This window comes from Culex quinquefasciatus, chromosome 2 (genome assembly GCF_015732765.1).
Source record: "Culex quinquefasciatus strain JHB chromosome 2, VPISU_Cqui_1.0_pri_paternal, whole genome shotgun sequence".
NCBI lineage: Eukaryota > Metazoa > Arthropoda > Insecta > Diptera > Culicidae > Culex > Culex quinquefasciatus.
This window is the reverse complement of record NC_051862.1, coordinates 64,370,722-64,385,555: the sequence shown is the minus strand read 5'-3', so window position 1 is coordinate 64,385,555 and position 14,834 is coordinate 64,370,722. Positions and strand designations below refer to the sequence as shown.

Below are 14,834 nucleotides of genomic sequence, written 5' to 3'. Positions count from 1 at the left end.
AGTTGACAGTTCAATCTGACTGATTATCATCTAATTCAGGCAGACAAAATTTGATGGCTGTTGCAAATATTTTACAAAGTTTGTATCCCTTCTCCATATTTTTTTAAATTTTAGTGTATTTTCAAAACAGTACCGCAATAAGTTCGTTTTGTTTTTTGTTAATCTTGCAATTTTTTTTAAATAAATGATTACAAATCTGTACGGGAATACTGAAATGTTTGAGAATTTCAATTCTGGCTTGTAATTACAATTTTTATATACATGTTTTTATTTTTTTCCCTCCCTCGACCATGCCCAGAATCGAGGGACAAAAACTCTTTTTGATATTTGCAACGGTCTAGTTTTTAAAAATTATTTTGCAACGACTATCCATTTATTACATTTAATTTATAGATAAAATTACGCCGTTACATATTTTTTCAGATTTCATGTCACAAAAAAATGTTCATAAAATATTAGAAATTTTGCAGAAATTTCAAAAATCTTAAGGCGATAAATGTTTTTTTTTGTCTCTAAAATCAAAATAACCTTATTTCTTTTCTTAATAAACTTGGCCCGCAAGTTCATTTGAGCTTCAAATTTGGCCCGGCATCCAAAAACTTTGAGCACCCCTGCTTTAATTTCTTGTTATTAAAAATTTCCCACATAAACTACAACTTTAACAAATAAAATTAAAATTGGTGGTCCGAAAAACAAAGTAATCAGACAAAGAGATCATGAAATTCATAAAAAGTTTTGAATAATAATACAACTGAAATGAGTTACAAATAACAAAACAAATTCAAATTGATTGATACTATTTTGTTAATCATTGAGCGATTCTCGCAAAATTCCGGATATAAATTTATCTTTTTTTATTTGGCTAAATTTATTTTGAGGGCCCTTTTTTGTTTTTTTGCTTTCATTGAATGTAAGTCTTGATTTCTAAATATCAAAAATATTTTTTTTTAAGAGAATAGAAATTTTTTGCTGCACATTAACCACAAATGTGCAAAATTTTTTTGGCACAAATCTGATTTTTTTAAAAGGTCCTATTAACAAATTTTCAATTTGTTACTTTTCGGATATTTTTAAAACCGCCTTGAGGCAGAAGGATTCAGAAATAAAAAGCATAAACCAAAAAATTTAAAAAAAAGTTTGCTGGACCTTTAAAAAAATCCAGAATTATTTTTTTTAATGGCTATATCTTGAAAAGGAAAATCAAAAATACAAATGCATTGCCATAATTGAAGAAATTAAAATAAAACGCTGGGATCTTCACAACCCTGGTATTATTTTTCCGTTGATAGTAAAAGTATAAAAGCTCGATTCAGGAAAATGTGCATTTACATAAGAAGAACACATTTTTCTGTAATACTACACATTTTTTTCTAACTGAATATCTATCCACATTCCCTGATGTAATATTAAAATAATTATTTACTATTTTATGAGTGGCAAAATATGGTATACATCAAGTTCAAACAACTATTTAGATAAAGAATTATTATTAGCCAACGAATTGCTCAGTTATTCATTGCAAAATCTACAAATTACCAGGAAGCTCGTCATGTAAAGGAAACCAACACTAGTGGTGTAGCTGACATATCCTAAAACAAGCAACAAGCACAAGTGCCTTCCCCCATGAAACCATAGTGCAACGCCCGAACAAATCCTAAAACGAAGAAATCTTAGAAACCGCGCGAAGATGCTGCTCAACGATCGCGATCGACGCCGAAGTGGTGGCGGTGACGGTGTGCTGTTTGTCAATCAAATGGCCATCAACGGCACAGACGGCAGGTTGATCCAGGATGATGTCAGCAGCGGCGGCGGTGTTGCGCAGATATCGAAAGAAAGTGTAGTTATGCGCAACAAGGTGATCGATCTGGACAAGAATAGGATAAAGTGCACTGGCGGCAGTAAGCTCTGGTCAAGGCCGTTGAGTTTCTCGGGGTTTTTCAAGAAGTCGCTGAGCCAGGGCTCGATTCAGCTGGGACGGAGTCGAGGTGTTCGACATAGCACGAATTATGCTGTCAATCATGTTGCGGCTGGTGGGGTTGTTGGGGAAGTGGATGAGGTGGACGGAGGAGGTCGTGGGACGCGGTTGGATCTGAACATGATACGGAAGCTGGAGGAGGAGATCTACAAGAGGGGTCGGGAGTTGAAACGGGATGAGTGTAACGCGGAAGCGAAAGATTTCCATGATTTCTATTTTGGTCAGAAGAAGACGTTCTCCAGTGACACCTCGGCGTACAAGGGAGACGGGAAGGCGTTACTGCTGGTTGACTCGCAAGCGTTGGAACCGATGCTGCTGAAGAGGCCACTTAGCACGGACGATGCCCTGCTGCAGTCGCCAGCCGAGCACGTGGACGCATCCAACAAATCGATCATCATAGTCGACAACTCCGAGTTCTATCCAGTGCTAATGAGGTACGATATTAATAGCGAACTGGTGAATCGCCAATTCCGGGAGCAGCAGCAGGCCTCAAAGCGTAACGAGGAAAAGCTAAAAATAACCACCCAAAACGGGACGGCGACAGTGACAAACGCATCATTAGGCGGCAAGATCCCACCAAAGGGGCTGTCAGCGTCCAATTTAAAGACTGCCGCCAAGAAAGACTCGCGAGACGAATCGGTCACGTGTTGTGAAACCAACCCTAGTATAAACAATACCAACGGCAGCCAGCCGGCGAAGAAACTAGTCGTTAGTCACTCAGGCCCGGGACGGCCGCTACCTCCCGCGGGGTCTGGGAGTGGCGACCGCGCTGTTGCCAAAAAGGTTCGCTCCTCAAACCTCTTCCAGCGGTTTCTGCTGCAGCGCCGAAGTCTCAACCTATCCGTCAGACGTCGCCGACGTCACGAGTGTCAGTTCCGACCGCCCCCAGGGTATCCACCCCCAACAGAGGAACCTTACCCCGACCACAAACCCAACCACAAGCTCAAATTTGAATATCTCAAAAAGCTGCAACGATACGATCCCGAAGTTCAACCCACCCCAAAATTCCGTCCGCAAATCCCCCTCCGAACTGCCAGCGAACCCGACCTCTGCTCGCGCGCCCACTGGAAGAGCGAACACTTCCTGCAGCACCTCCAGAACAACGCACCCAGCTGGAGCACCGGCGACCTGGACTCCCTCGCCCACCTGATGTCATCGAGCAAAACGTCTGAAAACATCTTCGACAGCGCCAGCGACAACCTGTCCCGCCTGTCCGCGATCGTAATCTCGTCCTCCTCCTCCTCCGACGCGCCATCTACCGTCGGATCGCTTACGTCATCCTCCTCACTGTCGTCATCCGGTGGCGGAGCCCGATCTCGCATGCAATCGATGCTGCTCAACCACTACAACTTGCTGCAAAGTCGGGAGAAGTCCGGCAATCGGGGCGGCTTTCCCGTGGTCAACAAACCGCCCAACCATCCAACGCAACCCGCGAGCGGGAACTTTCTCCGCAAGAAATCTTCCTCGTTTAGGGGAGTGCTGAAACGGCCCACCACCACCAACCAGCCGGACGTGGTCAACACCTGGATCTACCGGAAAAGGTAACCCGCTAACGTGGCTTATTGTTTCAGGGTTTCAAGGCGAGTACGTGGTACTTCCTTGAAGTAACACGTTGACACCGTGGGGACGTTCATGAGCTACGTGGTCGTCAAACAATCTACGTTTGACAAAATCTGAAGCTGCTTACCTTACCTTTTTGCATAGTTCACATTGATACGTGGGTAATTCTCTACCAACTCACACGAAATCGGGAAAAGTTGCCCCGACCCCTCTTCGATTTGCGTGAAACTTTGTCCTAAGGGGTAACTTTTGACCCTGATCACGAATCCGAGGTCCGTTTTTTGATATCTCGTGACGGAGGGGCGGTACGACCCCTTCCATTTTTGAACATGCGAAAAAAGAGGTGTTTTGCAATAATTTGCAGCCTGAAACGGTGATGAGATAGAAATTTGGTGTCAAAGGATTTTTTATGTAAAATTAGACGCCCGATTTGATGGCGTACTCAGAATTCCGAAAAAACGTATTTTTCATCGAAAAAAACACTAAAAAAGTTTTAAAAATTCTCCCATTTTCCGTTACTCGACTGTAAAAAATTTTGGAACATGTCATTTTATGGGAAATTTAATGTACTTTTTGAATCTACATTGTCCCAGAAGGGTCATTTTTTCATTTAGAACAAAATTTTTCATTTTAAAATTTCGTGTTTTTTCTAACTTTGCAGGGTTATTTTTTAGAGTGTAACAATGTTCTACAAAGTTGTAGAGCAGACAATTACAAAAATTTTGATTTATAGACATAAGGGGTTTGCTTATAAACATCACGAGTTATCGCGATTTTACGAAAAAAAGTTTTGAAAAAGTTACTTTTTGCGTTTCTCTTTGTTTCGTCGTCCGTGTCTGTCGCGGGTGACCATGAATGGCCATGATCGATGACGACCAACTTTTTCAAAACTTTTTTTCGTAAAATCGCGATAACTCGTGATGTTTATAAGCAAACCCCTTATGTCTATAAATCAAAATTTTTGTAATTGTCTGCTCTACAACTTTGTAGAACATTGTTACACTCTAAAAAATAACCCTGCAAAGTTAGAAAAAACACGAAATTTTAAAATGAAAAATTTTGTTCTAAATGAAAAAATGACCCTTCTGGGACAATGTAGATTCAAAAAGTACATTAAATTTCCCATAAAATGACATGTTCCAAAATTTTTTACAGTCGAGTAACGGAAAATGGGAGAATTTTTAAAACTTTTTTAGTGTTTTTTTCGATGAAAAATACGTTTTTTCGGAATTCTGAGTACGCCATCAAATCGGGCGTCTAATTTTACATAAAAAATCCTTTGACACCAAATTTCTATCTCATCACCGTTTCAGGCTGCAAATTATTGCAAAACACCTCTTTTTTCGCATGTTCAAAAATGGAAGGGGTCGTACCGCCCCTCCGTCACGAGATATCAAAAAACGGACCTCGGATTCGTGATCAGGGTCAAAAGTTACCCCTTAGGACAAAGTTTCACGCAAATCGAAGAGGGGTCGGGGCAACTGCTGTGTGAGTTGGCGGAGAATTACCCACGTACAAAATCAAGGTGCATAATGAAAGGTGACGCAAGTGTCAAAGTAGCGTCCTGTCCACGTAGCTCATGAACGCCCCCCTCTAATGAAGGTGGCGTAACGTCGACGTCGTTTCAAATTGCGAAATTATAGTGGCGGCTTAATGTCTTCATTCATAACTTCCCAGTCGCTTCCCTGATCGTTTGGCACACACCCCCGCCATCACAATTCTAGCTTCATTTTTCTCAACGGGGCAAAACAAACGATCGTTAACGTTTGTGCGGGGGTGTATTTTTGAATCATTTCAGGCGGCCTCTTCCTAGGCACAGAGTGTGATGTAGTAAATTTGGGGATTTCCCATTTCTCTGCGCGGAGGTGACACGACGATCTGGCGTCGATCGAGGAAGAGGAAGTTTATAATGATGCATTGATTCGATTTGGGATGGGGGGTGATGTTTTGGGTTTGGAATGACGGTGTATCGTTAAGTGTATTAGGGGGGACGTGTTTTACAGTGTTTACGATCAATCATTTTATGCCAGTGCGAGTTCACCTGATTCCTCTTTAGAGGAATTTCGCATCAATGAGAAAAAAAAATCTCGATTTATAAATAAGGAATAGATTCAATTTGTAAAAGTTCACTAAAGATAGTTACATCGAAACATCATATATTACAGCAACAATAACCTAATATCTCTTGCTTGACCTTTAACTACCATCAATTACCGGACTACCGAACGAGATCCATCTTAACGTACACACGCGCTTTATTTGTTTACTTGAAATATGGCGACCTTAGCGCATAACTCACACGTGTCTTGCCCTTTATTGCTTCATTGTTCCCAGCACATTCCACCGAAACATATTACTGTCCGGGGCTTAAAATATGACTTCCCTTCGTCGAAATTGCTTTCCCTGCGCCAAAGGTCACAACTGACCATCATCACTGCGCTCAAACAGCTCAATCATCACCTCATCGATGTATCCTCCGCGAAAAAACTCTGAATAACTTAGGATCCCAGACTCTTTAGCCGCCACCGTTTACAAGCATATAATAATTGTGCCCTTCCTCAACGACTATCGACGCAGATGACGACGTCGAGCAGTTTTCGGTCTGAGCAGTGCACGTGAATCACACCGGATGAGGCCAGAACCAGACTTGGTCCATCAAAGAATCGACGAGATTTACATACGACCCAGATCTTGGAGTGCCCCCGGTTTCGATTAAAACGTGTGAGCACAATTTATCGTTATCACGTGCTTGTTCGTAATTCGTTTCGGATATGATAGCTACGTCCGTTGAAGACTTGCTGGAAGAAGCTGAAACTATTACTTCTTGAACTTTTGAACGTAACCTCAACCAAGCCTACACGACTCACTCCCTTGTGGACCACCGATCAGTGAGGTACTCCTGGATATTAGCTCCTGAAAAGTGCTTTAAAAGTGCAAAAAATGCCTCACGGCAAGAAAAAGAGGCGGTCCTCACCAGTAGGATCGGCAGATTTGAAGAAGCTAAAGAATGCCGAAGCGCTACCTGCAAAGCCAGGCAGTTTGAGCAAGGACGCTCAAAATTCGTCTGGAAACCAGTTCGCTACCCTTCCTGTGGACGTGAGCGAGAAGGAAGAATTTGAACGACGGGAAAAGTTGCCACCCATTTTGTGAAAACATCGTCATCGGATTCGGTGCGAAAGTGGCTGACCGGGTTTATCAAATCGGGTGCTTTACGAGCTTCCATTCGCTTGTGTGCTGATGGACTCAAAATTCTGCTACCTACCAGAAAGGATTACAACTACGTTCGGGATTTCCTGAACAACACCAAGATTGAATACTACAGCCATGACGATCCAGGTAAACGCCCCATGAAACAGGTCCTCCGAGGTCTGTACGACATGGATGTGAGTGTGCTGAAAGAAGAGCTCAAAACTCTGAAGTTGAACGTAATCGAAGTCTTCAAGATGACGAGACACAACAAGGACATCAAGTATCGTGATCAACTGTACCTGGTTCATCTCGAGAAAGGATCGACAACGCCTTCTGAGCTGAAAGCAGTTCGGGCAATTTTCAACATCATCGTGACTTGGGAACGTTATCGTCCAGTGCACCGTGACGTGACACAGTGTTCGAACTGCTTGCAGTTTGGACATGGTGGAAGAAACTGTTTCATCAAGAGTCGTTGTGCAACTTGCGGAGGTGAGCACAAAACTCAAGCTTGTGAAACAATAAACGAGAACATCGAAGCGAAATGCTTCAATTGCGGCGGCGACCATTCTACCAAGAATCGGAGCTGCCCAAAACGTGCTGAGTTTGTAAAAATTCGGCAGCAAGCGACGACGAGGCACCAACCAAATCGTCGCAAAACACCACCAGCATACACGGACGTGGATTTTCCTGCTTTGGCGTCGCCAGTAGCAGGATCTGTTCGAGTGGTTCCAAATCTGCAGCCATTGCCGTTGAATCAGCGGCAAAGAGTTGCAGAGAATACAACACCTCCAGGTTTCAGTCAGCAACCGAGGGAAAACCAACCAGCATCAACGGGTGAAGGCAGTAGTGACCTGTTTTCACCACAAGAACTTCTGAACATTTTCATCGAGATGACAACAACACTGCGTGGTTGCAAAACTCGCCAGGAACAAGTAAGAACGCTTGGAGCATTCATCTTAAAATACAGTTCGTAGTTTACTCATTCTAATGATTTTGAATATTTCAATGAATTTAAGTTTTAAGTTAGGATTAGTTGTTAAAGTGATTTTTTTTTCTTTTTTACCCAAATGTATTCGATTCAATGCAATAATGTAAAACAATTTGAAGTAAATAAAATAAATGTAATCAGTTAATAATAAAACGAAAAATACAACAAAGATGAAGAGCATTAGGCCATACCACTTAGCATGTAAAAGAAATGTAATTATTATATGAAAGTTCAATAAAGACATATTTAATTTAAAAAAAAAAAAAAAAAAAAAAAAGCCTACACGACTCGTTGAGATTGTTTTACAGTTTGCACATCTGAGCTGGCTCCAAGGTGTTCCAGTGAGAACAAATTAGAATGCCAACGTCAAACGATGGATGCCTACGAGAGAAACGAAATCGCCCCGTAGAGAGTCGTAATCGATTGAAATACGAGAAATAAACAGAATCCTCCGGGGCTGAACAGAACCGGTCCCTGTGTTGTTTACCTGTCTCCGTATCTCGTCGTCGGCATTTGTCGAACTACCGAACATCGTTCGATTGCAGAAAAAAACAGAGTTTCGACTTCCCTGCCTACGACTATTAATCAAGATCGGCGCAAAAGCTCTGGCAACATGGGCTACTCAAATAAACCGTGTCGTGTCGTTCCACTTATCCCACTCGAATCGAGGTACACCCAACCCCAGGGTACACACTATTCGGCCGTGGAAAAGGTATCGAAAATCGCAAAATCGTATATCATCGGATTCTAGTGCAAGTTATCCCACTGCATCGATGAAATCTCTGTAGTGTCTGCAGGCCAGGCCTGGTGACGACCCCAAACCGTATTAAAATGTGCTTGATGTGCAGATAAATTTACGCTGCATTATGACTTCCTGGGCCACATGCACATGGGTTTATAGTTGCAGGCCGTCCCGGAGGACACATGTGAATGTGTATGTAACCCGAGAACTGGGGACACCTGACTTGAAAGTAATAACGGCTAGAGTGTCTCAGTTTCAGATATTTCCTCTATAAAGAGTGAATATGTAATGAAGAATAACTTTCCCAACTTGCACATTTAATTTTTTTTTTACTGACGATAATTGTAATAATTATTATTTAATTATTTCAAAATTTGAAATTTTTAATTCAATTTAGTTAGGTTCTCTCAATAACAACGCTGATTTTTTATGTTTTGCTTAAAATCAAGATAGATTCTAGATTGCCTGAAAAATATTGTGAATCTCTATAAAATCTGCCAAATTCTCTAACTGACACAAATCTCATCCTGAAAATTTGTCTGAATTTCTTAAAAAAAAAAATTTAGTACCTTAAAATATTGTAAAGAGCAATTCCAGCTCAAATCAGGAATTTTTCTGGTACTTTTGTACCCGACCCTCTCCGATTTCAATGAAACTTTGTAGACATGTTATCCTAGGCCTATATAAGCCATTTTTGTGTATATGGAGCCAATAGTACTCGAAAATAACATTTGAAAAGGGTGTATGGTATTTAAATATTTTTGCATTTTGTAATTTAAAAATTACTGTATCTCGAAGCCATTGCGTCGTATCAAAAAGTGGTCAAAGACAAACTTGTAGGAAATTGGACGGGCTTTTTGAAAAAAATACACTGAAACAAAAATACACGCCACATCTATGAGATTTTTTGATTTTTAAGTCTAAAACTTAAATTTAAAGGTGATGTCACGATTTTTTTTCGTTCAAAATTTTTGAGGAAATAGCCTAAAATGTTACCAAAAGACTGACGAAAAATGCAGGATGGCATGTCTCTCCTAAAAAAATACAAAAATCATTTACTAAAACTGTTTTTTTGAAAAGTGGTCTAAACGTCAAAATTTATGAAAACCGGTAGTGAGAATCGATTCTCCAGACAATTTTACATAAAAGTCTCTATATTGTCCATTGTCCTAAGTCCAATCCTTGGGAAGATACAGCGGTTTTAAAAATAAAAATGTTGAAAAAACGGGTTTTTTGTGGTTTTTGACAATTTCTATATGACAGACTTGGTTTTTCAGTCTCGAAAATATTTTTACCGGAAAGCTCGTCCAATTTCCCATAAGATTGCCTTTGACCACTTTTCAATTGGATGTATGGGCTTACAGATATAAGCTTTATTACATTGCTAATAACTGAAAATAGGATATTTTTTTCAGTGTGGTAGAAACCAGGATAGTAAATTTGCTAACGTAAATATAAAAACGATTGCGAGCGGCCGTGGCTGACTGGTTACGGTGTTCGCTTTGTAAGCGAATGGTTCTGGGTTCGATTCCCATCTGCTCCCAACGAGAAAGTTAAGAACACATAAATTTGAAATGATGAATATGAACGAAAAATCAAAGTCGCTCGAGGCGGGGTTCGATCCTCCGTCCTTTGGATTGGTAAGCAAAAATGCTAACCACTAGGCCATGACGGCTTGGTGAGCGTGGACTGGAATTAGGAATACTGTTACAGAGAGCGAGTTGTGGCGCTATAACCACGGCAAATAGTGTCCAGGGCATTCGTGGAAATACAATGTCCCATCCCAGAGGTCCCGGAGTACCAAACCTTCTTAGCATGGTGCTCCCAACGAATACAACCAAATCTCGGAGCGTATGGTGGTGTGTCCCCACGCTTCTTCCTCCTGTCGATTCAGAATTGTGTTGTTGTTCGAACACTCTGTGCTCAAACTCAACCCAATTACGAGTCATCTCTGCGATACGGCTTTACGCAGTAGGCCTGGCCGCTTTAACGCTTGTGATGTTTCAATGCATTCTAATGCAATGGCGCACTACAAATGTTAATAAATGACAAGAAGAGTGCTAGGCGTCATCTAACCTAAGGCACTCTCCAGGATCCCTTCGAAAGATTGGCTGCGCTAGGGTCTGATTAGATTAGATTAGATTAGATTAACGTAAATATAAAAACGATATAAATCAAAAAGCTGTCAAAGGCAATCTTATGGGAAATTGGACGAGCTTTCCGGTAAAAATATTTTCGAGACTGAAAAACCAAGTCTGTCATATGGAAATTGTCAAAAACCACAAAAAAACCCGTTTTTTCAACATTTTTATTTTTAAAACCGCTGTATCTTCCCAAGGATTGGACTTAGGACAATGGACAATATAGAGACTTTTATGTAAAATTGTCTGGAGAATCGATTCCCACTACCGGTTTTCATAAATTTTGACGTTTAGACCACTTTTCAAAAAAACAGTTTTAGTAAATGATTTTTGTATTTTTTAGGAGAGACATACCATCCTGCATTTTTCGTCAGTCTTTTGGTAACATTTTAGGCTATTTCCTCAAAAATTTTGAACGAAAAAAAATCGTGACATCACCTTTAAATTTATGTTTTAGACTTAAAAATCAAAAAAATCTCATAGATGTGGCGTGTATTTTTGTTTCAGTATATTTTTTTCAGAAAGCCCGTCCAATTTCCTACAAGTTTGTCTTTGACCACTTTTTGATACGACGCAATGGCTTCGAGATACAGTAATTTTTAAATTACAAAATGCAAAAATATTTAAATACCATACACCCTTTTCAAATGTTATTTTCGAGTACTATTGGCTCCATATACACAAAAATGGCTTATATAGGCCTAGGATAACATGTCTACAAAGTTTCATTGAAATCGGAGAGGGTCGGGTACAAAAGTACCAGAAAAATTCCTGATTTGAGCTGGAATTGCTCTAAAGCTTTTTTAGATTCGGATTTGCCTGAATTTCTTACAAATTTAACTGAATACCTTACATTTGCGTTTTAATCCAATTTTAACACCTAAACTCCCAAGTCAAAAAATGGGGTATTTGAATGGAAATTCCCATATTTTCTCAAGCTTGGAAGTTTACGTCTCTTAAAAAACGAAATTCTATTAAAATATTGCCAAATTCTCTTACAGCTTGTACATTTGAATCAGTATTCTGAATCTTTCAAAGTTTTCATTTAAAAAAAGTTAAATCCAACAATTGTTTTGCATTTTCCACCAAATTTGTTAGTTTTCCAGTTGACTTGGGACTTGGACAATCGTATAGGTTTTATGTAAAATTTCTAAAGGTGAGTAATTCTCTACGAAACCGGTCTTTTTATTAAATTTTATTTTTTGTATTTTTTAATCCGGCTGAAACTTTTTTGGTGCCTCCGGTTTGCCCAAAGAAGCCATTTTGCATCATTAGTTTGTCAATATCATTTTCCATACAAATTTTGTAGCTGTCCATACAAAAATGATATATGAAAATTAAAAAATCTGTATCTTTGAAGACATTTTTTGATCGTTTTGGTGTCTTCGGCAAAGTTGTAGATATGGATAATGATACACGGTAAAAAAAAATTGTGATTTTTAATTTCTTTTTTGTCACTAAAACTTGATTTGCAAAAAACACTATTTTCATTTTTTTTCTATTTTTTGATATGTTTTAGGGGAAAAATGGCCCGATTTACAATGTTGAAATATGAAACATTTAACATTCAATTCGGACCATTAGTTGCTGAGATATCAACATTAGAAAATAGTGGGTTGTTTGGGTGAGACTTAGAAAACATCAATTTTCCATGCATGGCTTTTTTTCAGCAACTAAAGGTCGTATCAATAAAGTTCAATAAAATCAAACAATAGAGAATTTTCTCAGCTTTTCAAAAATATTTTTTTCAAAGGTGGGCAAATATGGGCTTAGTGGGCAAATAGGGCTTTCAAAAAAGTTACCTAAAAATGGCTATAACTTAAAAACGGTTCACTTTATCAAAATTTCACTGAAGTATTTTTTGATTGCAAATTTTAACTTCGACAAAAAAAGTTGAAAATTTTTTGCGACCAATTTTTCGATTTGTTTTATTAAATCAGTATTCATAACTCGGTCAGAGATTTTTGCTCGTTCTGGAAATTTCTGAAAAGTTGGTCCCCTAAAACATATCAGAAAATAAAAAAAATAGTTTTTTTTGCAAATCAAGTTTTAATGACAAAAAATTTAATTAAAAATCACAAAAAAATTACCTTGTACTTTTTTTTCAGTGTAGTCCTTATCCATACCCGCAACTTTGCCGAAGACACCAAATCGATCAAAAAATTCCTTCAAAAGATACAGATTTTCGAATTTTCATATATGATATGGACAAACTTATGACGCAAAATGGCTTCTTTGGGCATACCGAAGGCACCAAAAAATTTTCAGCCGGATTAAAAAACACAAAAAACGAATGACCGAAATCTCCGAGAATTGTTCAGGTACAGAAAATCTATAGTCTGGATGAATAAGAAACATGTTGCTCAAGATTTCTTCAAATTTCTAACTTTTTGGACACCATACTGTCCACAAGCTGCCAACAGAACCAAAAACCTGTGGCCAGGTGCCGGGTGTATCTGCAGTCGTCATCGCAAATTTGTTTGTACCAGCACATGTATGTGTGCCGTTTTTGCGACTCCGCGGCGACTTTTGCAGCCAAAGCAGCTTTGTCAATGGAAATGTAGCGAGCGCGCTCTCTGCGACTTTTCGACAAATTGACTGTCACGAAATCGCGCTGCACCGGATTTCGTTGGTCGGTCCAACCTACCAACCACTACTTTGACTGTTTAGTTGGGTTGGAGCAGGCTTATCGAAGTAATTAATCTAGTCGCGCGGAGCAACCTGTTGACATGGTTTGTACACACGCTGTCCGATCGAGGTTTCCGCCGTGTATTTTACCGCCGCGGTGTCAATTTCGTTAAAGGCTCTTAAAAGTGCAACATTGCTGGGCCGCGGGGTAAACATGGAAAGCGTGAGAGTTGATACTTTCGGATCGATTGGTTCGAAAATTATTACGAGCCTCAAATGCAGAATGCATAAAAAAAAAACACCCTAGCTGAGAATTGAACTGCACAGAAAAAAAAAATCATGGTAATATTACATCTGGGAAGGGGTACATCTTTTATGTCAGAAAAAAGGTGTAATTTTACCTCTGGAAATGTGTAATTTTACCACTTTTCTGGTGTAATGCCACTTTTTCAGTCTAAATTGAGGTAAAATTGCATCATAAAAGAGGTAATATTCAACCTTCCAAAATTACAGCTTCCAAATTTACACTCTTTGATTGATACTATGCTACCTTGGCTTGATTCTTGCACGGGCAAAATAGTAGAGCCTTTATTTCCCGACCCAAAAAGAATATTTACAAAGTTTACAACTCAATTCGAGTTTGAATAAATTATCTCAATTTGCATATCAAATAAATTTAAAAGATTGATATCCTCTCAAGAATTCCAATTTGTAAAATTCTCGCACAAACAAAGAATCCTCAAAATAACACCCCAACTCTTCAACGACCAATTCGCACGTCTAAATCACGCTCCATTGGTCATCGCGCCACCAGATGTCGTTTCTCTATTCTTTACTCTTTCATAGAAGTGACAACTTGTGAAATATCTTCTACTAGGTGCGTCTATCTTGCCACGCGATGGTCACCAGCAGCGTTTGTTCTCTGCTCGGCACGGTCAAGCGTTTGACAGGAATAAATCAAACAACTCAATTTCGCCGCAACGAATTTTGAGAGAGCTGTCACCACATCGAACGAACCGCCACCACGTGCGTGATTTGTAGCATCTGTCACGTCCGTTATTTCGGACATTCCTATAGGGGGAGTACGCAACTCTTGTTTGAAAAATTACGGCGGCCAAGTGTTTTGATAGGGTTGAAAAGTTTGGCGTGTTTGTTTGCGCAGGAAACGGGTGTGTGCTTGTGTGTAGTTTGTTTTGACCCATTAGTTATGCTGTGTTTTGAACGCTAAAATTAATGATTTTGAGTTGTAAATTAAGGAAATTTGAGATGACACTTTTTCAATGTTGCGACATGTTGGTGTATTTTGTAATGCTTACGATTGCGATGGACTGTGAGATTTAGAATGACCCAAGCTTAAGTTTTCTTAAATGAGTACACAATTTGAATGAAATTGAATACATACATTGAAACGATTCTATGTTATTATGTTGTCTTATGTTTTATAAAAGCAATTTTACTAAAACACGATGCAACAATCACACCAGAAGAGTGTTATAAATGAGTGATAGAAAAAAAATATCATTTGATGATTCCTGTACCAAAATATCAGAAAGTATAGCGGCCATTACTACAGCTTGTGAGTTCTCTTCTTATATCTCGTGATTGTCAGCA

General features: G+C 39.4%; 1 protein-coding gene across 4 annotated transcripts in view; it reads left to right on the top strand.

The window, feature by feature from the left end:
* Positions 1-1,539: 1,539 nt before the first annotated feature.
* Positions 1,540-14,834, top strand: part of LOC6052203 — a 48,179-nt gene continuing 34,884 nt past the window's right edge. For all 4 annotated transcript variants that reach the window (XM_038256639.1, XM_038256641.1, XM_038256638.1 and 1 more), the window contains exon 1: positions 1,540-3,516. In XM_038256639.1, coding sequence (XP_038112567.1) covers positions 1,688-3,516 — 1,829 coding nt within the window. In that variant the 5' untranslated portion in view covers positions 1,540-1,687. The remainder of the gene's footprint in view (positions 3,517-14,834) is intronic.